A 26,739-nucleotide genomic window follows, 5' to 3' on the forward strand; every position below is an offset into this window, starting at 1 on the left:
ATACAGTAATCTGTGTTTCCACGTCTCTGCCTCTTCCTTATTCAACACACATATTCTTGGAAGTGAATATGAGCCATATTAAATGTGACTCCTGTGCTGGGCTGTAACACGAGCGGTGGTGGTTAGTTTTTATTTGTTTCACAGGCATGTAAATATTTAATACATATACATAATGTGTATATATAAGTACTGTTTCACTTTACTTTAATGAGAATGCCTTTCCTACAAGATTATGTTTAATATAGTTTATGGGTACTGGCATATTCTTAACTATACTATGCAGTAATTTCAAAGTAGTTGGGTGTCTCACAGTCACTGGGTGTCCCTGGATCGTGTGACGCAGACAAGAATATACGAGCTGTTTGTGGTTGGAGATCCTGGTTGCCACTAACTTGATAGGTAAGAAACAAGATGGCAACAGCAGCAGCCTTATCCTGAAATGTATGTTTGAAGGCTTAGCTATGCTCTGCTGTTCTGCGTGTAATTCTTGAAAGCTTGCAAAGACATGCAATATTTATCAACAATTCTCAGTATTATGCATTCAAAATGTTAATATAGTTGTGTTACAAAGATGATTTTTTTTTTCAACTTTTAATAGTTGATTTGTAAAATGCAAATGATCAAATACACTGTTTAGTATGGATAGGGATTTTAGTTTAGTGATGCCATGACTAATTAAAAAGGAATGGTTACTATTTGTGTGAGAGTTTTTAAGCAATAAATTCTTTCGGAGGTTTAAAAATCCCTTGACTCAGTTCAACAGAGCACATAAGGAGTTTGACTTCACCATTGTCTTTACCTGAACCTGGAGTTAGTCCTATCAGAAAGCCCTATTGACAGAATGTGTGCTCCGCATTAACATATACATACATTTAAAGAATCTTTGAGATGTTGGATTAGGCCATACCCCCTTCTCTAAAGACTTGACTAAGGACTTTCTGCATCAGCAGTGTTGTATGGTGGACTTTCTTTGAACTCAACCGACTTAGGAGTCTTTCATCTTCAAGTAAGAAACATTCAGATGCATAACATTGCAGTATATAGTAGTTACTATAATTTACTGCAGAGCAAGTGATTACATGAACATTGCACATGTCTGTTGTTGCCCAACAAGTGCACCCCAGCTGTCAGAGCAAACAGGCCCATCCGCTCCCTCCTCCACACTCACGTCAGAGACACACTCCTCGGGAAGTGATTACATTTTATGAATCAGTCTTACGTTTTAGGTGAAGTACACATTTCCTGCAACTTCATCTGATCTGTACTACCAATGTTATGTGCCTTAACTCTATCTCCTCATCCCTCTCTTATGCTATAAAATGTTATAGTTTTTCCTCTGTTGTGAAATGTGAGATGTTTATTTGTCCTCCCATTCACACATTTTTTTTCTAGATGAATACGGAAACTGCGCACACAAGTCTTTGAATATTTCAACAAAGGAAGTTACTAAGAGCTATTACACAAGCTGTGTCATACTCAATTTTGGTCAGCGTGACCCTATTGTAAATGTGAGGGGTGACCCATGACCTTTTGAGAAGACATGAAATGAGGGGAACCTCCCATTTCCAGCTCAAAAGCATTGTGGGAATTAGAATGAATTTTCACCAACTTTTCAATATAATTGAAGAAAATAGTTGAAACAAAAACAGAACATTTCTCAGTTCTCTCAGTCCCAGGATAGTACTTGAAGAGTGGTGTAAATTACAGCCACCTTATACTATAAAACTGTTTACTGTGCCTCTCTTGGTTTTCACTAAGGTTAATGATAGTCAACACAGATGTTCCTCTTGCTCTTTTCCCATGCCTACCTAATCTGCATCTGTGTTATCCTTTGCAATGATCTATATTTCAGTTGCACTGGTCCCTGTTCTATTCAGAATACACTGTAATACGACTTTCATTTTTGGGCATCAAAGTTACTACTTTTCACTGCTACTGTCCTTCCTGCCACCTTTCCTGACAGTGCTGCACCTTTTCCTGCAGGATTCGTCATGTGCTGAGCCAGGCGTGCCGTGTGACCCCCTGTAACAGAGTGGGTGGTTTGGGACCAGGACAGTGGAGGAAGAGGAAGTCATGTAAGATAGAGGAAGCAATGGTTGTTAAGACCTTGAACCTGGTCTGCAGTTATCGACAGAGCCATTAGTTGTACTGCAGTTTGCCGGCAGTAGTGATGAACTTAGAGTATAGGACTAGGATATGAGTGAGAAGGTCTGTGGGCGTGGGTTAGAACAGGGCTTAGGTCATAATCTGGTGCACGCAAGCATGAGGTGGGACATTTCCGATATTCTCAGTAAAACAGACATGTGGGGTCAGGTTGCAGTAATAATTTTCCCTCTCACACAGAGCCATACACAGGACATTAACAGTGGCTTTAATGCTCAGGATGAAGATGCATATCTCTGACACTGACCACACACAGATCCACTGCGTCCTCATAACTATGGCGTCTCGTGTTCACTTCTATTTTTACCAACAGGCGCTGAAAGCCTCTTGAAGCTCGTTGTCAATGGGCATCTCATTCCAGCACCAACAGCATGTCACCATTTATTAAGTCGTCATTACTTATGGCCCTGCGCTGCCGCTCTGCCTGGGAGTGTCGCAAATAGATCAGTAAAGATAGGTTTCTGCTCTTGCCAAAGGTCAAGCCATGAGCGGGCGTGTTGCGGCACATCTCACTCCAGCCGTGAAGATCAATGCAGGTAGCAGCGCTGCCATTAGTTTGACCAATGCAGATAAATGCAGCTGATGGGGACAGTGCAAAAAGACAGAGGTCGATGAGCAAGACTGTCCTCACTACGCTCTGTTTTGGGTAAACAAATAAAAAGCTTGTTTGGACTAAAGGGGTGATGAGTTACAGGGCCATGGGAGAGGGAGCTCAATGACCAGTGTGGATGCAAACAAGGCAGGCTTTGTCATGTAGGTAATGATAAGAATGCTTACACTGGTATTACAAAACTGCTAAGTATGAATAATTTTTTATTGAGTAATTGTTGCCTCATAAAAGTTGTTGGAAGAGTTTCTTTTTCCAAAGGTTTGTTGCATCAAACTTAAGTCTCTGGATACTGCCCTTACTCGTCCAACCTTTAACAAAACATTGTCTAATACAAAATGCATTTGTTATTGCTAGACAGTCAGTATTGTTATGTCACTCTCCCACAGTCTATATATTAGCCTCATTCTGGATTTTTCTTCAGGCTTCATAGGTGTGTAAGTTTACACATCAGCACCCGGGTTTATCAAAGCTGTTATCACCTCTCCACTCTCTGTGTCACCCAGAGAGAGGAAACAGGAGGTGCCCACACACCTGCACTGGCCTTTGGGGAGGAGGGAGGGCTGAGGGAGGCAGGGGGCACTGTGTGGTGGTGTGTGAATGACTCTAACAGAATTCAGTATAGGCTTCACAGGTGAACTAAGTGTTCCTCTTAACTGGCAAATTAATTCTCAATGGGAAAAAACAACCCCCTTTGTTAAGTGTTCCAATCAAATGTACAGTGATTCTGTGAATAGTAGTTTAATCTGTGGCTTTATCACTGTAATTAATACAAGACGTAAAGCTTTTATGACCTTAAGGAGGTTTATGTTCTTTGTTCTGGTTTATGTTTCTCAGTCATTCCTACCAATACCTCCAAGACCACCAGGATCATTTGTTCCTTTTGTTCGTTAGTCCTGAGGTAAAATAACTTACAATTTGACTTAAAATAAACCTTATACTATCACTATACTAAACTATTTTACCAAGTACAATCAGTGTACAGTGACAAGGAGAATGAGCGATAAGTGAATATAGTTAAACTTTTATTTCTCTTAACAATTCGGAAATTGCATAGCTCAGCAAACTTTTCAAAACATAAAACCTAAAATAAATGTAGTGTAATGAACAAAAGTAGGTTATTCTAGGTCATAAAATGAACAAAGAACAATGAAAAAGTTCGCGAGTGATTGTAAAGTAGCTCTTTATTCACATTTTTCATAAAAAATCTATGATCTACAATCTACAAGTAACTTATTACTGTGTTTTTTTTCACTGTTGCTTAGTTGCTGTTTTATCACAAGATAGATTGTCTTGCCAAGTGTTTGTGGCTCCAGGGATCCGTGAATTGTTGCATGAAAACTGAAGGATATTTTAATATTACAAATAAAATATATATGTAAAAATATGTACTGGGGACACAAACTATAAAAATGTGCCGTCTGATACTTCCTTTGCGCTAAACTGGCTTCTCATCCCTCCCACTCCTCTCTGTCAGCTGCTCTTCCTCCATCCCCTCCCCTCTCTGTGCTGGACGCGCTCTCTCTCTCTCTCTCTCTCTCTCTCTCTCTCTTTCTCTCTCTCAGCCAGTCTGTTGAAGCTGCACACAAGGATTAGAGGCTCGCTGGGAGACAAGCAGCCAGAAGACACACAGATAACAGCAAGAAAGGATAGTGTGGTAGATAAAGCATTTGATATTATTTATTTTTTCTCTTAAGATACTATACTTCTCAGTCTATAAAAGAAGAGTCTACCTGGAGCGGGACAAGCCAAATGGACAACTATCCTAACTGGACATCCACACTGGGAGCCATGTGATCCGCACCGCTCTACCCACTTACCTCTACTCAGTCCCCCCTTGTTTTATACTCTGTGCTGGGAAACCAAAGGATTTTGTTCTTACCTGGAGCCACCACTTTGAGGGCTGGCGTTGTGAGGGACTAACCCCAGGGGAAGACGCTCATCTTGGGGCACTGGTTGGAGTGTAAGTGCCCCCTGGTCTTGGAGGGCCAGCCAACAGCACTCCACCCGCACCATGGATTACCTGTTGGGGATAGTGGTGTTGCTGTGCTCCGCGGTGCAGCCACTGAGAGCACTGGAGCCAAAGCACACTGTACCCAGGTTAAAGCTGTCATTCAAGGGTAAGTCCACTGCTGACTCTGGGACATTCAAAATCACGCTTTTATCCTCGCACCAGCTGGGCCACTAGTTTGACTTTTTGCCCGTGGGTGCTCTTTCCTCCTCATTCATTGTGTCCCATGTTGAGTAGTAGCCTTTCCCCCTCTATTTCTGTAAATGCCTTTTCCGGGCTCATTGTTGGTCACTACACTCTAAATATATTTTTCTCCCTCTCCCATTAACTTGCTGCTTCTTGCTGACTTGTATGCATCAGATGTGCAGTATTCGTTTTACAAATAGTCAGATTGATTCCATATGGTGAGGCAGGGGGCTTGCCTCAAATGTATATATATATTGGCCCTTATTGGACCATTCTCCCATGTGTTGTCCCTTCTGCTAGTACAGTTCAGACCAGCTATAAGTGGCTCTTTTTAATGGCTTCTGACCCAAAACTCCTAAAATGGGTGTTACATTTGACAGTGGCATTTCTTTATAGGTTGTTTCATGCTTCTAATTACCACATCTAGCATTTCAGGGTAGTTTATTCTTCAATGCAAAACTATTGATTTAAATCCGTGGCGATAAATCATTTTTGCAGACTGGAGACAGAAAGGCAGCCACGTACTTATTGGGTCTTTTTATGTGTAAGTTTTTGACGTACACAGCAAACATGTTATTCTCACAGCTTGTATGTTATTTTGAGGGGAGACTGCGGAGCGCCGGCTCTTCCTCTCCTCCCTCCTTTGCTCGCCCGTCCTCTGTCTGGTCGTCTCTCTCACACCCTACGCTAAATCAGGCTCTTTGTAATAGCAGACTTTTCATCTTTAGGCTAGAAATAACCCGTAACATTTCTGGCATATTTTAGTAGTACGCTTTTTCTCATTTAATGTCAGTGAAAAGTGGTCATTGTGGGTTGATGTCCTAAAACAAAATTGAAAAGTATATGGCTCAGCGTGTGGTCTGTCAGTTCTGCATTTTAGTGGAGATTTTTTCATGAAAACAGGTTTTATGTGCCATGCTCAAACATCTGAGAACATGCTTGTGGACTCTTCCTGTGTCACCCAAAGCTGAGGTTGTTCAGATAAATCTAACCCACGTTGAGAGAAAATTGTATTTTACTCCTGAAGAGAGTCAATTTGATGTGTGTCACTCTAATTGCTTGTCTAACTTTAGCCGTCTCACTTGCTATAACGTATGTTTAGAGGCTTACGATATGACATGCTTTATTCTTTATACAGAACACAAGTTGTAATTTTGGTATTTTTTCTCTCTTTTGAATTGAAAAGTCAATTGTCCACAAAACACTTCTTACATTCTTCTCATTTGGAAGGGTGCAGGGTGGCGATAAATTTAATAGGTGATGACACACGTTAACCAGATGATCAAATCAAATCTGGAAAACATCACAGCCAAACTTACCTGCATAAAGTCATAAATCCCCAGAGCTCCATCATGTCAGTTCACACGAAACTGAGCCTCAAGGCATGATGGGAAAATGTCAGCCATACTTTAAACCGCCATCTGTTTAAAGAATGTGAGTTAGGTCCTGATCCTCTGTACCGTTCAATATGAACGTTAACATTGCGATGACAACAATACGAGACTAAAAGTATGTCATTAACTACACTGGATGGTGCTAGTGATGGCTGTGTTCATATAGAAGTTCATAGTAGACAAGTTGTAAAATTAAGCAAAAGTCAAAATTGAACAAAGGAAAATGCCCCTATCTCAAAAAAGAGGTTCTATACTTCAGTATAAATGCAGTTATTTTAGTTTATATAAATGCTTTTAAATTGATTCACAATATTTTTTGTAAAGAATCAACCAAATATTCTATTTTTTTTCATTCTCTTTGTCAATGCTTCTCACCATTTTCAGTACTACATGCCAGCCATTGCATTATTCATTATTCCAGACGCCCTTCCTAACGCAAAACTTTCAATTTATCTGGGCTTTAAACAAGCACTATAGATAAGCTTGCTTTTGGCCTAATGAAACCTTTGTTTTGGAGTTTGAAACTGTTTCACAGTAAAATATGGTTAGCAAAATCCTCTTTGTTAAGCATTTTCAGTTTCATTTTAAGAACGTGTTACCAATTTAGAAATCTGTCAGCTCTGGCATGTCTCCATAATGTAACACCTGGTTGAGCCACTTAGCTGCTTTTTGAGGCTGCAGACTTGGCGTTTGCATTGTCTGTGAGCACATTTGGATGTGCTGGTTCTAACTGCTGTTGGGTTGTGCGCTCTCTAGTGTGTCAGCGTCTTTGTGTCACTTCTCACCAGCGTCTGCATGTGTCTGTGTGTTAGCGGGGCCCACAGGTGTTTGATGGCTCTTTGGATGCCTGTCAGAGGACAATTCACAGCTAACACCCACGCAGATGAGGAGCTAAGGAGGGAAGGGGAGGATGTAGGAGGCAGGGTGAGAGCCACACAAGCAGGCCAGGCCATCAGCTTTAATGAAGGAAATGCTGGCAGACTTACAGTAGACGACACAGGAGGAAAAGGGAGACTAGTTGTTAAGTGAAGTGTCATTCATCTCCCTCTCGCAGTGCAAAGCCGGCATAGTAATTAAGTCAAATAAACAACAAGGGAGGAATCCTCTTGGGGAGGATAGTCAAGCAAGCGCTGAGCTCAACAGTCAGCTAGGCCCTTAAGTTGGACACCGAGAGAATGGGAGAGGAGCAGTTGTACTAGCCTCGAGCAGCAGAATTGATTTATACAAGTCTCTTAAGCTCAGAAACACAAAAAACATTCACTTTTTCTTTTCAGTTTTACATAGTTTGGTTGGTGTTGTTCTTGTATGGGTAAATAGTGTTACTAAACACTTCTCCTTGCAATCTCTTGTATATAGCTGAGAAATAAATTTGTTTTACTATATTACTATTTTTGTTGTTGTTATTGTTGTTTGTTCTTGTAGATTATATATATATATATATATATATATATATATATATATATATATATATATATATATATATATATATATATATATATATATATATATATATATATATATATACACACCAGTCTCTTGTTATATTTGCTACTTATTTTGAATTAATTATTACCATGTATATTTTTGCTCTTTGTTATTGTAAAATATAAAATATTGTGATGTGCGGGCTGAGTCCAAATAATTTCCCTTGTGGATCAGTAAAGTTTGTTAAGTAAAGGTTGTTACTTTAGCTCAAGTTACCTGTGAATATTGTACTGTCTTCAAGAAGTCTTCCCACAGAAATGTTGGCTATATTTTTTTTTTTTTTTAAAAGGAAGACATTTGTCTGGGACACTAGGTTCAGATAATTTGGTTTGCAGTTGGCTTTGGCTACCATACACAAGTATTATTCATCATACTTCCTCAGAGTGCAGTGTCTTTTAAACGTGTACTTTTAAGCGTGTTCTATCATTGAGTAATCTTTTGGCTTTGGCATGGTTTGGTATTTGCAGTTGAGCATGTGAGCCCAGTCCCATGAAATCCCTCTTAAGTGGGTGCTGATGACATGCCTCCAGGGACACTTCTTGTCTGACAAAAATGAGTGATTTTCAACTTTTATGCAGGAGACAGGCCCATGAGTGCAGAGTGGGCAGTTTGAGAGGAAGGTGCTTAGGAATGGCAGCAGGTAGATACAATGACCTCTCCAGGGAGTGACTGCAAGCAACTGCACGGTCAATGATTTCCCAGTGGACATTGAGAAGGATGTGACCGTACAGGACACAGCCATGATCACACAAGTTAATGATTTTCTCTTCTCCTTCATACTGAAATGGCTTTTACTCATCTTAAGTAACATGAGGAGATGAACAAACTTGTGTCAAATAATCTTGCTCAGGTAAAGTAAAGCATGAATGAAGGTTTTGAAGGTTTCTTTTTAGTTTTCATCTGATTAAAGTGATGATTCAGTGTCACTAGTTTTGTAAGTAGTTCTAGTAAAATGCATTGCAAACGGGTATTAAAGGCAAAATATTATACAAAATTTACTCTTGTGAGCTTTAAGCCATATTATAACGCTGTTACCTCATCAAAAGCATACCTGGAGTTGTGTTTTGTTTCTTTCACACATGTTTATTATTAGTTTGCCTACATCTCCAAAGCTCAAAAGGCTCTGTTCCACCTTGTGATATCATGTAGTGGTCGTCTTCATATTAACAGCTCCTTTTGTTTAGTTGAGACAGACAGTATCAGGGCTGAAATTATCCAAATTATTCTAGTGAAGGTGTATGTAGTTTTAAAACACAGTGGAGCACTTCCTGTATTACCACATGAAAAGGCTGAACAGAGTGTTTTCTGTTTGAGAGAAGAACTCAGCCTAAATATACAGAGTTTGTGTGTTAAACATGTGTGAGTGAAACAAAACACAACTCCAGGTTTGTTTGTGATGAGGAAACAACATTATAACAGATCTAAAAATAGTGCAGTGTGGGCCCTTTAATACGCCTCTTTTGATGGCATTTAAGATTAGTTTTGATACTGTTAAAAGTGTCAACAATTATTCATTTATCTTCACTTTATTTACTGGCTTTTGATTGTATCTGATATATGTCAAATGCCCTCCAGCAAATGTCTGCACTCTCCCATTGATCACTACATATCTCCACTCCATCACATTTCTCTCCCATTGTACAGTAAGAAACAATCAGGAGGAACACTGACCCCTAAAGGTCAATTGATGCATCCGCACCAGACTGTCGAGTAAATGTCACTACTGGAGACTGCCAATAAACCGCAGCAGTAACCCTATTGTGATCTCTCAAAAGGTTGCCAGAGACAGCCACAGTGAAAGTCCAAAGTACTCATTAAAGAACATGATAATTAGTAAAGGCCCTGTTAATTATGTAGCCTGCCGTTTGACCTTTTAATGCCTTCAGTAACCCCCCCCCCCTTTCCTTGCTTGATGGTTTAGTGGGTTGAATGAAAGACAGACTGAGAAGGAGACTTGGGAATCTGGAACAGGCTTGCAACCTTTCAAAATAGATACTCAATGCAGAACCGCACAAAATGCAGACTGGCTCTAGTGCCATAATAAGAAGTCTGCCTGAATGACAGAGAATGAGGGAAGCCTTACTACGAGACTGGACAGTAGGAGGCAAATATGCTGCTGAATCTTGATACTAGCTGAAGTATGACGAGCAATGTTTTGATATAGAGCCTCTGAAACTGTCAAAGATTAATGTAGAGGATAAACTATGCATTTATTACAAAAAACATATTTTTTTATTTTTTATATTAAATGTATGATAATATAATGACTTTGTTTACAAAACTTTATGAGTTTTAAGTGTTTGTCTGTGATACTTGTGATTTATAATATTTTGTTTTGAATTTAAATTGGAATTTCAATTTTGATCATGCTGAAATCCATGACTTGAAAAATCGACATCTAATTAGACATGGCATTACATTTCTTGCTCTATGGAAACTGCATTTATTATTATAACATGTACTCTTTGCACTTGTAGAAATATGCAAGTTTGTGGGAGTCTGAAACATTCACTTTACATTCTTATTCTATGAGTATGCTTGTGAGTAAACCTGAGTATTTCTGGCTTTAGCTCCCTCTGCCTTTTGTTGTATGTGCCTGTGGTGTGGGCTGAGGCTGAGTGAGCGGATGTAGATAATTATAAGGTGTTCTTGCAGCGCGCTATAGCTCTCTCCATCACGTTCTCTCTCTCACATCGGCCCTTTATTTCTGGCCCCATGTTCGCCTTTCGTCTGTGGCGCGGTTGCTTTTTAGGAAACCTCAATACCACACGCTGTAAGTACTGCAAAAGAAGACTCCCATAGCTTGTGTGTTTGTCATTTTGCTGGTTGCTTTTCTTGTCTCCTTGATTGCAGCTCAGAAACATCTTTCTGGCTAGCCCTTGGTTCAACTCAGATGTGGACACACAGGGATCTGCCCTTGTTTTTGCTGCCACATTTCAGCTTGAAAAGCCAGAGAACTGTTTTTCAGCTTAATTCTAGAAACACATTTTAACATATTCTTATACTGTAGAAAATCAAAACTCATGTTTATATTCAGGTAAAAGTAAATATATATTTTTTAACATTTCTTGACACATTATATACATATTTCAATTCCTGATGATTTCACTCATTTATAGCACTTGCAATCTTAATTTCACAGGAGCGAAATAGATTTTAAAAAGTCTTTGTTATGATACAAGCTGAACTATGTAACTTTTCTGGTAGGGATTTACCACGAACTTGACTCCATGGAGCTGTTTTTCTTTGCTTGAAATGTTCCACAGTGTCATATCAAACTTATTTTGTCTTGCATTTATTTAATACATACATATTTTTGCATTGCTCAAAAACATGTTGTGTGCATTCTTACCGTGAGCTGGGTTGCCTCTCTACTGCCCCATAAATTGTGATTTGCTCCAGGGAAATAGATATATATTAAATGTCGTACTGGGGAACTTTCTAGGCAAAGCTGTAACATCAACATGGAGACAAGCAGGTGATGGCCCTCCACCAGAAAAGATATATAATAGCATAATAGCAAAAATTTGAATTAAACAAAAAAAAAAAAAAGCATAAGAACTCTCACAAGGGAAGTGAATGAGCATAAATTATATTCTGTGTGTTTATAATGCTCCCAGGACAAATATGCCTATCCTCTGCATCTGTGTTTTGGGGAGTACGGGTTTGGGTTACAGCCGTCTGTAGACTGCTACACTGTGGGTATGAATGGGTCCTGCCACCTGCTGAAGCTTGTCAGTCACATGTACATGGGGTGCACCACTCAATCAGCACAGAGTCGAGTTACAAATGAGGGGGACATCTCCGAGGAAAGAAGCAGCCTCAAAAACACAGGAACAGAAGGAGAGGCAGGAAAAAGGGAAAGTTAAGAAGGATCACTTGGCATAATTGCAAAGATGTGTAGAGTTGTTAATCTCACGGCTCCTATAGTACTTAAAATGTCACTATAAGGTTACTTATAATAACTGTCTTTGAAGTGTTTAAAGACTTTGGTAACTTGAGTAAAATGGTTCCCTCCTTTCATTTTGTTTTTTTTAAATATAACATTAAGTAGGACTATACGCTCTAGGGTCATGTACAACAAACTGTAATATCTATAATGTAATGTATTACAATTATTCTACAGTAATACTAGATTACATGCTTTTATTGCCAGTTGTTCGTAGTTTCAGCTTCATTTTGAGAATTTATTCTTATGACAACTTTCATTTCTTATTATTCTGAAACCCACAACCCGCTGATATACTGTCACAAGATAAAACATTAAAATATATATTAAAGGTATACTCTGTGGCTTTTGACGGAGAGGGTCGGTTATTTGCGAGGCTCCATGGAAATGTTCTTCCTTTGAATGTTCCATGAAGAAACTTAATTAAACATCTCCAGGTGGTTTATCCTCCACCAAAGAAGCTACATAAAGAGAATACTTTAATTTTCATTTTGAGCCTAACTTTAAAAAAATAAACTGGCTCTATTCCATAGGATGCCACATGATTATTATTTTTATCATATTTTGTATGCCTCCTCTCAAAGTAATTACTATTGCATATTTTCAAAATAGAATTCCTCTTTGTGATTTCTAGATTTTGTTTTGCTTTGGTTTGCATTTACACCCAAATATTCTATTACATCCTCCCAGTGTGTCACAAAAAGCCTGATATTCTGGTGGAAATGGTTTTGTTCATTAGACGTGTGCACTGTCACAGTTTGCCGGCGACACTTTCAGATGTGCAGCTTTGCCTCATTAATTCCCAATAAAATGGCAGCACTGTCATGGGGCTCCATGCACGTCTCAGCTGACAGGCCACACTAACAGGCAGAGGCTCCAGACATGACCACGCTAACCACAGCCTGCTTCCTTTCAAAGTTCATTCATCAAACTCCCCTCCACAATGGCACATCTCCCACAGCTACAGAGCACACAATACTGTTTTGATTCTTGGCTTTTTGTACACAGAATAACCTATTATTATTCTGTTTTCACATTGAGATAAGTCACTTTGCATACAACACACAGTGAACCGGCCTCAATGTTGCCATCACATGTTGTAAAAGTCAATTTTTGCTGAGATCTCATTTGTAAACCTAACATTTTGCAAAGATAATATTTATTAAATATATTTATTAAATGCAAACTTACTTGGAATGTAAATATAAGTTAATTGATCATTATGATAATGTTGGTCAAAATGGAACTAAACTGAACTAAAATAAATTATCAAGACCATTTTAGAAGCAAAAATAATAATATTTCTTTTTAGTCTACACTCCAATAGTTAAAAAGTTTGATTTCATAAAGCTGGTCATAGACCAGAGGATTAGTGATCTATTACAGTAGATTATGTAAATGTTGTTAGTTCATAGTGTAAATAATTATGTATAATTGTACTACAACAATTTGATATTGTGACATCCCTAATAGCAACTTATTTGTCTTTTCTTTTTAGGTGACATAAATTATTCTTATTCTTATTATACTGCATTCATTTGCTTTTCAAAATGATTTCAAATTATGCAAGTGTGTATTTTTTTGTATCAGGTTGTCTTACTTTATAATGGAATTATGTTTCATGCAATTTAAGAAACAATCTTACTATTTCCATTCAAATGTCGGTGCGCATTTGTAAGCTTGGCCAAGACTGTGTGGGTTTTTCCTAAATGAAATGTGAAGCTGAGAGCCCGAGCAGCCTTGTTATAGCAGTTGCAGTATTTAGTGGTGTGTGAGTGGGTTTGCTGTGGTGGGTATGGCCAGGCCTCAAGCCGTCTGTGGTCTGTGCGGTCCAGTCGGCCAATGACAGGAGGAGACACTCACTAATGAAACGGTTCCATATCCCACCAAACTTAAATTGTATGGGATTTTTGAATGCACTGCATTCGTGTTCTTTGCTTTTATTTGCTGTCATTAGGTTTTGTTCCTCTTCCTGTCTCTGTCCTCTGGCCTCTGCTTTTTTTCTTATGTCAACTCTCCCAGTATACGCGGCTCTTATACTTGATGTCCTTCTGCACTTACTGGCTTTGGTTCTCTTGGGAAAACAGGAATGCCTTTGTGGTGACAGGGAAATCGAGCAGTTGGCTTAAATAAGACGAATGAGGCTGCGTGGTCAAATTCATCACTTCCTTAAAGTGTAGTCATATACAAAGATTTATGTGGTTTGGAACAGAGCACCATTATTCAGCTGGAGAAATTTAAGCGACAAAATACGAATTGTGTTATAAAATACAATAGTCTATAAAAAGAAGCACTGTTGATACTGGAAATTTGTTCAAACCTTTGCATTGATTGAACAGTTGGGAATGAACTATATGTTGATATTTAAAATGACATAATATTTTATGTATCTGTGGTAGTATGCATTCAGAAGTGGATGAAGTATAAGATGAATTCAACATAATCAGCAAAAATAACTAATTAATAACTCAATAACATTTATGATTTTTTTTTTTTTTTACATTTCTGCTATTTCAAATTCTTTTTCAATATTACAAATCAATGTTGAATTACATCAAAAGTAGTCACAGTATGACCTCTACAATCACCACTAATATAAAAGATGTTTTTACTGCATCTTCTGTTACATCCTATATATCTTCAACTCAATCACTCTGTTTTTATAATTTCAAAGAGGTTCATTTAAGTCTTTCAATATTATTTCCAAATAATCACGTGACCCTTCTGATGAAGGATGCAGAAGGCATTTGAAACATGTTAAGATATGTGTAAATGTATCTGTAAAAATAGGCCTACAACAAATGTAGAAACTTAAAGTAAGTATCTACTGCCTAAAAAGTAATTAATCATCACTCATCCTCCACCCACAACACTTTTATAAGGATTTTCCAACATACTCACATGTCCGGACAGCCCAATTGCCCAGAACTGTCACTCAGCTTCACCTGAATGAGAAATCCATTGACTTGGGTTGTTTTATGGGGACTGTCGTCGTGGAAACCGGCCCACACCTGCTACTGTGCTTAGAGAGAAAGAAAAGAGCGGGGGCAAATAGGGTGCGGAGGTGAACTTTTGAGGTATGTGTGGATATCCCTGAAGCTTAGGATAATATTTGAACACTTTGTTAAGTAAAGCCCTCCGCAAATTTCCATTGGCTGTGTCTCGTCTCTTTACAGACACCTGTGTTTTGTGGCAAAGGCCCCCGTAAGAGCAGCTAAATGTGAGCTACACCACACACAGAGAATAAAGAGTGAACTGGATGGAGAGTTAGTGAAGTCTGGGGGAGCAACATGCCAAACCAAACCACTGCAGATATTACTGTACTCTATGACTTACTTCGTGTTTGAAAGATAAACACAAGTAATTCTCCAGACCCACGCATTTAAGGCTGCTTCTTTCAAAACTGTTAATGGAGTTTCTGTGTGTGGGTTGATTTTAGCTTGTGTTTTCTGTTTTCAAGCTTAATTATGAATGGTATTACAAATCTGAATAGCTTTTAATGGAACTATTGTCTATGCTAGTTTTGATTGACATTTGTTTATATTTATTCTTATGCCAGTCTTTTTTTGTAAATCTTGTTTCTCTTTATCTTGTTCAGTATATTATCTGCCATGGCATTCTTTATGAAGATTGCTATTAATATTGTTATATTTATACTATATTTATTTCTGTTACATTCAATTGTATAGTCAGTCAAATTAATAACATGTATGTGTATTTAGTCTTATTTACAAAATTCCGTACTTAACGTATTTCAATTCTATTCTATTTATTTTTGTATACCCCAAAATCTCAGCAGATCTTAACAAAGTTATCTAGCCAACAGAAAGTTAGAAAATCAAATGGTGGTCATTGGTCAGTATTTGCTATTGTACTTTCTATTGTTTTGTTACTTGCAGATAAATCCTACATTCTACAAATGCATCTAGAAGCACAGACATTTTACAAAGTGGATCAAACACAGCTCAGTGTTTTCCTGTCTCTAAGACATGCCTTTTATGTTTGGTGTCACTCAAACCGACGTTTCCCACTGAACGTACATAGTCAGATAAACATCATTTAATGCCCTGTCTTCTTCCCTTTATCATCACTGCACTGCTATAGCTGATGTGGGGGCGTCTAACTGGCTGTCTGCTGGAGGAGGGGGCTGGAGAGTGCTTCACAGACAAATGCACTTGAAATTTAAATGTGATTCTTCTGTTTGAATTCAGCAGCTTTTAAAAGAGAAGAGCCAGGTTGTTTTGCATAATGAAGTTTGATAGAGAGACGCATTATCATTTATGTGAATGGATTAAGTGCAGTTTCAAATGGTCACATGGGATTATTGCATATGCTCTTTTGTTGGACATAATACACAATGGAACAAATCATGAGTAAAATTTCGAGTAACTGCAAACCATTACGCTGTATAATAAACATATGACAAATGAATTATGAAGTTTAGCATTTATAGATTAGTTTTACTCTTTCATGCACAATTCTTGAAACTAAAACTTGGCTGTCAGTTTACTCACTTTTTCATCCCTCCTCAATCTAGTGGGCAGTGATTTGTGTGATATTTGTGTATCTTCAGTCTAAATAAATAAATCAATCAATCAATGGTGAGCTTGAACAAATATACAATTTCTTGGAGTATGTCAGCTTCCTACTACTGACTGATTCTTGAGTCTAAATTCAACAATGAGATAATTTTTGGAGTATTCTTCTGTAAATTGTGAAAAGCTGTTTCTAGTACACTGTGTAATAGCTGTTATACTGTAGCGCTGAAGTGCATTGCTGTACTATGCTATTGAATGACTGAACTGAACAAAGAGGTTGGACATACAGACACAGGTGCATGTACACATTTGCGTTTGTGTGTATTTCTGTCAGCCATATTTAATGGTGTTTGTTTAGCCCACCTGAATGTATGCACTGCTGAAGTACAATAGTGAGTGAAAAAAACTGCAGGCTCCAAGCATAACAGGAGAAGGTGGGAAAATAATTGGCTATAATATCTTTATTTATATTTTATGTGTAAATTGTGAGGGGCAAATCACAAAATTCAGGTCCACATGATGTAAATCCTGTATTATTAGATCAACAACTTGGTTTAAAGTGGAGTTTAAAATTGAGTATAAATGGTAAGGTTTTAAATTACGATTGGGCAAGTAATAATTCAAGTATTTTTGTACAGCCCAAAAATCACAACAGCACTCACCACGCAGGCCTTTGAGCATTGTTGTTTTAACCCACAGAAAGTCGCAAAATCAATGAGTCATTGGTCAATAAAAGACCAGCAGATTAAGCAACCATTAATTCACAGGAAGCAATTATGGTTAAGGTTAGGATTAGTCTCCAGGAAATGAATTTAAGTCAATGTAATGTCCTCAAAAGCCATGTAAACATGTGCTCAACTGTGTGTATGTGTGTGTTTTTGTGTGTTCAGGGTAGAAGTTGCTGAGTGGGGCAATGTTCTCCGGATGGTGCTGTCTAAGCAAAACCACTGATTGGATTACAACTGTTGTTTTTTGTGGGCATGTCGTGGTATAATGGATGTGTTGTAAACATATAGGTCAATATTAATATATGTATGTCACTGTAGGGGTGTGGCTGCTGTTTTTGTCTTTGCATGCATGCTAACTCAGTCCACCACGGATATTCATCGCTCTAGTTTGTATCCTGTGTTTAGCTTGGAGGTCCTTAGGTACTCATGCCCCAGTTCCTCTGAACCTCCGAATTGAGCTTGATTCATGCTAAGATAAAGCTGTTGTGTGTGTATTTGTACTGGTGAACTCAATGTCGGAGATCAGCGCGTGTTGAAAAATGGATGTGTTTTTGTTCGTTTGGCCCAAACAGAGGGAACCTTTCGTGACCGATCTCTGAGGCTCCAGTGTTCCCTGCTTTAGACTTCAGATCTCACCATTAAATGATACAGTTACATGCACAGTGCCAAAGGAGCAAGTAAGAGAGGGAAAAGATAGCTTCATAAATCAGAGAGGGCAAGTGTATGATTTTATTGGTCTGGATTTTTTATCCTTTAGTCCTCAGGTTTCTTCTCTTATGTTCTTTAATAATGTTCCAGTTAAATTGTAGTGCTCGAGATTGTATGGTACTATTGTATTTAAAGTTCTTCTTCAGAATTATTTATAGTGTGAACCCTGCAATAAATGAGTGACAAGATACTTTTCCAAATATTTTAAATAAAAGAAAAAAAATGTATATAGTCTTTAGGTTATTTTAGTGAATAACAGTTCAATTGTACATTTTGTGTTGAGCAGCCGCACTAAGAATTCATATATAAATTGAAATTGAAATTATTTATTAAAAGAGAAATAGTAGCCATATTTATTACTGTCTAATCTTATATATGTTTCACAAAAGAGCATTGCTGTAATTACCAACCCACTGTCTATGGGTACTCGGCCATAGGAAAAGTAGTATTTCACCATCAATACCGCTGATAACTACAGTAACCAAATAATTGTGCATGTTGTTTGTATTATTGGCGTTTATGTGAAGCAGTTCTATTTTTGTCCTTTAATCCATCCTTAAGCAGCATATATCCTTTGTATTGGTGCCAGGGTGTTGGGCTGACCAGCAGGAGCAGAAATACCTTCACTCTCTCACACCCATGCATGCAGGCTCGGCCCATCTGCGCTACAATGCACCCAAACCCTGAGCTCCTCCAAAGACCTCCAGTGGGCCCACACCCACCATCTCCTTTTTCCAAAATACATATCCTGAAACGGGCCTGACGCAGATGAGCTGTGACTGTCTTTATTAGGTGACAACCACTCCCCTCTATCCCCTCTCTCCCTCCCTTTCTCTTTCTTTCCGTACACTACTTCCTTCTCTCAATCCCTTCTTTTATGTAGACACAGATGTCCAAGATCTTACACACACGCTGTGAGTGGGCACAGATGGCTCCTATAGCAGCCCGTCAATCAGAGCTCCACTGGGAGGGCAGACCAATAGAATGCCTGTGTATGTACAGTGTAGTTACATGTTGTCAGGGGGTGGGATGTGTCTCCAGGTTTCGTGAGGGTCTATGTTGGTGACACTGATGATGATGAACGATGTTGTGTGAAAGTGAAAGTGAAGCATTAAAGCCTCGTACCTGTGGTGATAATAAAAAGCACATGTTTTTTCTTCAATGAACCAGATGGGTTTTGGGTTAATTAAATTTGTGAATTAAATTGATGACCGACTATACACCTCATCACTGTTGTTTGTTTCATCGTGCAAAATATTTATGTAAATCTGGTTTAGGGTAGCACTGAATTACCTAAACTGTTAATTTAATATAATTTTGCCAGGGTCTACATGGATGAGCATACATTGTGAAATGAATACAAATAGTTACCTTTCAAGTTTGTTCATTACATACTTACATAATAAATATTGTACTGATTGAATCCATTGGGTAACTAAACATTAACTTAATTATAATATGTCCATGTCTCCTGAACTCACTGTGCGCCTGACTGGAACAGTGTGGTGAGATACATGTGCAGTCACCCTCTTCTAAAAGTTAATTTACATAATAAGTCCTTTACAGCTAAATGCCACATACACCCACTTGAACTCACACACGCTGTCTGCATGGCCCTAACACCAGATGAATAATTTAACCAATCACACGGCTCAACAATCTGAACTGTGTCTCTGATTGGGACATGCTGTTTTCACTCTGAATGTCTCACGCAATACCTGACTGTCAAGTGTGAGGCATGTCACAAACAATGGCACAGACTAACTCCAACACAAGAAATGTATATGCAAGTATCTTAAAATGAAGGTGTTATTAATGAAATAAAAATGATTAATTTTACTTTCTTTATTTTGCTTTGCAGAGATGTTGGAGTCTAGTAATCTTGTAACCTTCAATGGCCTAGCCAACAGTTCGAGCTATGATGCATTTCTACTGGATGAGGAGCGAGGGAGGTTATTGGTGGGTGCAGAGGACCACATCTTCTCTTTTGACCTTGTGAACATTAACAGAGACCACCGAATGGTAAGGATTTCCCTACACTCTTCTGTACTTTCTCATCACTTCACCTCTCCTGTCTGCTGCCTCTGGGGACCATAACTCTTTCTTCCCCTGCTCTGTTCATCCTTCTCTCTCTGTCTGGTCCAGACAGGGCTGTCCATAATTCCATTACAGCACCTGGACTAGGTTAGATGCTCTTTTATCTGATTGGGGCTCTCACAGACAGATACACACTCAGCCTACAGGCTGTACACAGAGGCAGCAGTTCTCCAGGACTCATGAATGCCCTGTCACTGTCTCTGAAGATATTCCCCTGTGGACTGTGTGTCTGTTTTATTTCTCTCTCTGAGGTTCAGAAAGTACTGATTATGCAAAGTAATTACTGGGCGTATCATTCTTAAACAAATGCAGTTAACCAATACAGACAATGAATCAATTCTCAATGCACTACGGTCCCTTTCAAAACCCCTGTGTGAACATGTATATTCATAGAGCGCCTGAGCCAGTCCACATGTGTGGCCAAAGGCGACTCCTCTCTGGATATAGAGGATATAATCATTTCCTCACCAGCACCGTCATGCTCCATGTGTGTTTATGCTCTGACACCGGGGGCTACAGATGGATCTGCCTTTAGGACAACACTAAGCCATTATTTATTTGACAACCAATCCTGTCCCTCATAGAACAAAGTGCAACCATATGCTCAAGCAAGTAACTGTAAAAAGGAGATTTACTTTTTGATTGAGATTTTGAACATTTGAGAACAGAGAATTCCATAATACAAACACTGAATACAGTAAGAGCAGGATAGACTGTAATAGATGCAATTGTCCATTGATTTAAATAGCCTCTCTTCACCTCCTGCTTGGTGTGATTTTGTCTCTGTCTTCTTTGCACAGATTGCGTGGCCGGCCACCCCCTCAAAACGGGACGAGTGCAAGTGGGCAGGAAAAGATTTAGGGGTAAGCCTGTCCTGACAATAACTACATTTAAACATAACATATCATAACAGTTTGACATTACACATGACAATTACACTACACTGTTATGAAGAATATATTTTTGTGGTCAGTTACATACATTATTTGACACTGGTTTTATTTCCCTTGTAGAGTGTTTTTTTTTACAGTGTGCCCACGGCCCAGTCTGTGCATATTTACTATGTGAGGGAATTGTTTGAATTTCCCCTTATCTCTCCACACTGTTCGAACACATGTGTTATTCTGTACTGTACCTATAATATGTCATTAGGCTTTGTTTGTGTACGCAGAACTATTATAAGTGTTATCGCATTGTTACCATTTGGTTCGTATCTGATTTTAATTTCGTGGCTGGTTGAGTGCCGAATGTGGTGGGCAAAGGGTTTTTTAGGATTATCCTGAATTACATACTTCCAAATATCCCAAGGATTCCACTAACCCAGCATTTTGGGTTGTACATTCACATCTAAGTCACAGCCACACAAGCCATTCAGTGCAAAGCGGGTGCCAAATCTCACAAAACCCAGTGATGAGGTATTTGCGTGATGTGTGAAAATGTTTACTCTTGAAAATGAGGCAGTGAGAGCAGCCGAGTCGGAGTGCCTTGATTAGGACATTACCAGAGCATTTGGAGAGTGCTCTCAAAGTGCTGCATTTCTCCCAAACCACAATTTACAGTCCACCACAGAACAAATGTAACAGCTGCCTCTCTCCAAAAATGCCTGATGGCTGTATCACTCAATTGGCAACACAAGTGCGTAACATGGCCTGCGATGTTGCAGATAGTGGCTTAGCATATAAAAATGGATTCCCAAGAGTCCAGTGTCACTGGAGGATTTAACCTGCTAGATTTTTTAATAATTTATTTATTTAAATAATTTATTCCTTATTTTTATAAATATGTACTTTACTTACACATACATACATATATTTCCAGTATTTTTGTTTATTACACATAATTGTATATTACACAATATAGCCAGAACATAGTAGTTGGAAGATGGTTGATTGTACCATCATTTATTTGTATACAACACTGATTAATTGTACATATATGTCCTAAATAATTATTATTTAAAAGTTTACATTTTCAGAAAAAGTACTCATTATACATAAAAAGCTGCACATTTAAGTAAAATAAACTACACATTATTACCTACCACATACTTAAACTGTTGACCTGAAGACAGCCAGGTCAAACCTTTAACAGAAGTTGATGAAATGTCTATAATAGACGTGAGAGTGACTCAGGGAGGACTTGAGCTGCTGTTGGACATTAGAAACACACAGGGTAAAATCATTAGTCTGAACTTGGGGTCAGCCACAAGATGAAGTGCAATTCATTTAATCTTCTACTACCTACCCAGCTACAGGGTTGTGGCTTGAATAGGCATCACTTTGTTGGGGCAGTGGGTAAATATATCCCACACATTTAAAGGTGTGAATACTTTGATAATCCCCTGCTAGTTCAGCTCAAAATAATTACAGAGTAAAAATACATTTGATGTTAAGCATGAAAAGAAACAGACACATCAAGCTTTGGCGAAAAAAATGCAAAAATCTGAAAGTTAATTTTCTTTTAGCTCTGGAAGATATCAAGACTTTTATCCACTTACTGTATATGTCACATGAGGAGCGTAATTGTGTCGTCAAAACAAAATGTGGGAAGTTTTTGTAACCCAAGGAGATACATGTGGTACAAAGAAGAGGATAATTCAGCCGCCGTCTCCAGTCCCAAATCCCCAAGCTAGTGTGCACTTATTTGTTAGATGGATATCAAGGATGTATTTATAATTAGCCAAACCCCAGTCTAATCTCTTAAACACATGTGCCCAAATCAGTTCCTCTGAGTTGCTAATAAGCCGCCCACATTAACCAATCCTGTTGATTAGCACTTTAATAAACAGTCTCACACCACTGGGACTATAGCAACATGTGCCGCCGCGCCAACTCAAATAGCTTCAGTAAATTCTAACATGTGGATCATTAAAGATGTAAGGTATATAGGTTTCACATACAGGTTGGGTTTCCTTTAAAAGAGGCTCCATTGTGAACCTATGGCAAGTGGAAAGTCCCAGCTTAAGTGTAATACCTGCAAAAATATGAATGTGTATTATTTTGTGCTTTTGATTATTTATTTATCTTGAGCTACTCACATATTAAAAGTGTCTACGTAATTTTCTCAAAGCATTTAATTTGATTTAAATATTACACTGTGAGGGCAAGAAGTGCACTTTGGAGAATTATATACATAATAACATTTGCAAAGATGTTTGAAAAATAACTGGATGGTTTGCATGCCAGTGTAATAAATTCAACAGTGTGTATTACTAGATAAATAAAGGGAGGGATTCCACGTGGATTTAAATGTGTTTAGCAGCTGCAGTTCACACTTATAAAATTGTACTAAAATTTTGTCTTTTATTTTCCAGAAAGAGTGTTCCAACTTTATCCGAGTATTACAACCGTACAACCAAACGCACTTGTACATCTGCGGCACAGGGGCCTTTCATCCCATTTGTTCTTTTCTGGAGATGGGCAAAAGGGCAGAGGTGAGACACGGTTCACACTGGCTCCATGTGTTATTCTTTACCTGGTTTAATCATTTATCTACACTACACACTCTGCTCAAGTCTTTGTGTAAAATGTAGTTTATTCAGTGTGCTTGTAAAGAAAATATTTTAAGTTTTCATATTTGTTTTAAAAATAAATTCTGAAGGTTATTAATGGGTCATAGAAATAATGTTTATTTTTCTTTTAAATCCAGATCACTGTTCAGTTTCAGAAGGACTTGAGGGATTCTGTAACATTTGCTGCCATGTATATGCTATAAACAAAACTAAAATAAATAAAACATATAAATTTCAATAGTCAGATGGAAAAAAAATATTTCTGTACTATTAATTTTAAATTATCTAAACTATAACATATAACATATTTTGCAAATTTTTAGGTTTTTGTAGATAGACACTATTTTATGTTTGTATAAGCATTAGAATACGTTTAGGTCGTGCAGTGTTGTTTCACAATATTATACAGACATTTTCAATTATTGTATTTTCTCCAACAATACACCCTCATGCATCTGTTCTTTCTGCTCATTGATCTGCCTTGGCATCGATGTCTTCTCTTTGTGTTCACAAGTTTAATCAGTCATGTTGATAAAAGGTCTGCAGGTTAATCAATGAACCAGCGTGGGCTCTGCAGTGTGACAGTGAAGAGAGGGGAGAGAGACAGCACCATGCAGCTTTTCTGTTCAAAAGTCAACAAATGTGTTCAATGCTGTTTTATATATGATTTTATTAAAACAAAGCTGTCCAAATTGAGTCTAATTGGTTTTTATTATTGAAGTTTTAAGACCGTATGGGGGAAAAGCACAGAAAAAAATGCTGTATCTGTTCTATTTTATAACACACGTCACTCTACTTTATGAGCTCACGGAAGAGAAAGTTGCACAAATGATGTCTGGGTTATTTCTCCAAAGGAAAAAAAAAAAAGAATATTTAGTTTGGAAGTGAATTTGGTTTATTTTAATCCATATCATTTTATAGATATATTTGAAATGGCTACTATCTGAATAAATGGTGTTCAAAATGACCACTCTTAGAACTTTGACCCTTTCTGCTTCAGGACAACATCTTTCGAATGACCCAGCACTTTGAGAATGGCCGCGGGAAAAGCCCGTACGACCCCAAGATGCTGTCCGCCTCTCTGCTGATCGGTGAGTTTGATCTGCCTGATTAGTTCCAGGAAACATGCGGTTAGAGCAATAACAAATGGTTTCTAACTTCTCTGTTTGGCAGATGGTGAGCTGTACTCTGGCACATCTGCAGATTTTATGGGAAGGGACTTTGCCATTTTCCGTACTCTGGGAGACCACCATCCAATCAGAACCGAGCAGCACGATTCAAGATGGCTGAATGGTAAGTTATTTCTTCGTGCTGTTTTGGAGAAAATTATTATTATACTTTAATGGGGAAATTATGTGGTCAAAGAAGACAAAACGGCTCACTAATGGTAACCAAGGTCACATTTAATTAAGCTCTATCCAAACAAACTTTTAACTGCAAACCTACATCCTTTGTTATGAATGATTTGCTGCCTTATAAAAATACACGGGGCATAAAAATAATAGAAAACAACTTTTTATCTCCAAAAAACATACACAACTAATCTCAATTACTGGAAAAACATATGAGCCTGACGACTCAGTGTCGAACCTCATTTTTGTTGGGGAAATTTCCACTTTGATGCATTGACCAGACTCGAGTTTCAAATCCTCTCTCAGGCAATCATTTCCATTCATGAACAGACATCAGATATCACAGCCCATTGACAAAGGCCTATGGATTTGTCTGTGCTGGTTAGATTAAGCCAGCTATCGACTCCTCTTCCTCTTCATCGCTAACTGTCAGCACTGCCCTGAACTTAAAGCTACAAAGGGTCAGTGGACTTTTGCCTCAAATTGTCCTTTCCCCCACATTCACACATGGCTAATCCACTCTCAGCGGCATTTTCCTATAGCAGGGTTGGATTCCTAGACCACCCCTTTCCACCATGCATTCTCATCAAAAACATACACAAATTTAAGCACTGCTGATTACTGTTAAATCCCCATAAAGAGCTAGTTTGAAGATGAAACTATTGTTATGATGTTAATCCTCCATCGATCTTTCACCTGGTTTAAACAATTGGGGGGTTGTATCCATTCACACAAAGCAGAATTCACCACAAAAGAGGGGATTGTAATTGCGGATTACCGGAGTGGAGATATTCTATTGACATTATCAGAAAGGTTATGGTATTCATTACACAAGGGAGGAAAGTGGGGTCACAGTAAAGGGTTCTGAAAGGAAGGATTAGGGGCTAGTCTTCCTGGGTTTGGGGACATTGTGTGCAGATTTCCTCAGCTCTTAAGAGTCTTTTTCTTGTTAGTAAGCCACGATTTCTGGTGGAGAGTTCGCAACCTGCATGTCTCCGTGGAGATGACTTTGCCTGGAATGTTCCACTGAATGGCATTAAATATCTATCTCCATGGAGACAAGCAGGTGATGCTTCCAAGCCAGGTTAAATAAAATAAGTTACACAGTGCACCTTTAGCATTTTACCATGTGTTTGGAGTTGAAATGCATTGTATCTCATGATTGTTAACAAAAAGGCTTAAACTGGCCTAAAACTAAATATTTCAGCTGCAGCGTCTTGCCTTAAGCTGGAGGTCGGACCAAACCACGGCTGAATAATGTTGTTTGTGTTAGCTGTTACACATATAATGAATAGCATGACCTCTGCGGGTGCTGACAGCATGTTGTTTTTATGCTAGTGCTCGCGCAGTACACTTCATCATGGTGTAGTAAGGACGTATTCACAATAGAGGACTACAGTGTGTGTGGGGTACGCATTATTCATACCAGAGCTCTCACACTCACACAACACGCATAAATCTGCTGTCCACTTTGGCCACACTCGCCTCTTTCACAGTCACTTTATATCCTAATGGGCTCCAGCAGTAACATGGCACTGCTTGTATCTCTTTAACTAGCTCATGTGGTTTCTACTTACTGGCAGAGGGGCAGATTAACTAGATTAAACTTGCAGTAGTTACACATTACTAAAACTATTATGTGTTCAAGTGTTATGTGTGTTAATATGGAAGAAACTGTTATTATGAGTGTGTGGATGTTGTAATGGGTTTCATGGCATTACCTATATATCTTCTGGCTGTCTCAGGCTCTAGCTCGTGTAGTTTTTTATGTGTAAGCGGAGATATAAGTATATTTAGAAGCTTGTTTACATTTTCAGTGCATTTTATAAAGCTTACTTTTGCTTATTTGCTTTGAGGGTTCAAAAGTATGTTGCAATAATTTAGTCTTTGTAGAGATAGTAATAGTGGTAGCAGTATTATTGATACACATGAATATTCTATGAATGTAATCATTAGAAAAATTGTAGTTGTTGTCAGTGTGTTACAGTGGTAATAGTAATAGTAATTTAG

General features: G+C 38.3%; 1 protein-coding gene across 3 annotated transcripts in view; it reads left to right on the forward strand.

The window, feature by feature from the left end:
- The first annotated feature begins 207 nt into the window (after positions 1–207).
- sema3aa (sema domain, immunoglobulin domain (Ig), short basic domain, secreted, (semaphorin) 3Aa) overlaps positions 208–26,739 on the forward strand; it is a 36,761-nt gene continuing 10,229 nt past the window's right edge. For 2 of the 3 annotated variants that reach the window (XM_055153673.1, XM_055153674.1), the window contains exons 1-6: positions 4,355–4,890; positions 19,631–19,791; positions 20,667–20,729; positions 23,180–23,299; positions 24,378–24,468; positions 24,551–24,670. In XM_055153673.1, coding sequence (XP_055009648.1) covers positions 4,785–4,890; positions 19,631–19,791; positions 20,667–20,729; positions 23,180–23,299; positions 24,378–24,468; positions 24,551–24,670 — 661 coding nt within the window. In that variant the 5' untranslated portion in view covers positions 4,355–4,784. Of the gene's footprint in view, positions 400–4,354; positions 4,891–19,630; positions 19,792–20,666; positions 20,730–23,179; positions 23,300–24,377; positions 24,469–24,550; positions 24,671–26,739 lie in introns of those variants that run through there. The other variant, XM_055153675.1, reaches the window with a different exon arrangement.

Source organism: Boleophthalmus pectinirostris, unplaced genomic scaffold (assembly GCF_026225935.1).
Source record: "Boleophthalmus pectinirostris isolate CB_2022bp ecotype Guang Dong unplaced genomic scaffold, ASM2622593v1 HiC_scaffold_18, whole genome shotgun sequence".
Taxonomy (NCBI): domain Eukaryota; kingdom Metazoa; phylum Chordata; class Actinopteri; order Gobiiformes; family Gobiidae; genus Boleophthalmus; species Boleophthalmus pectinirostris.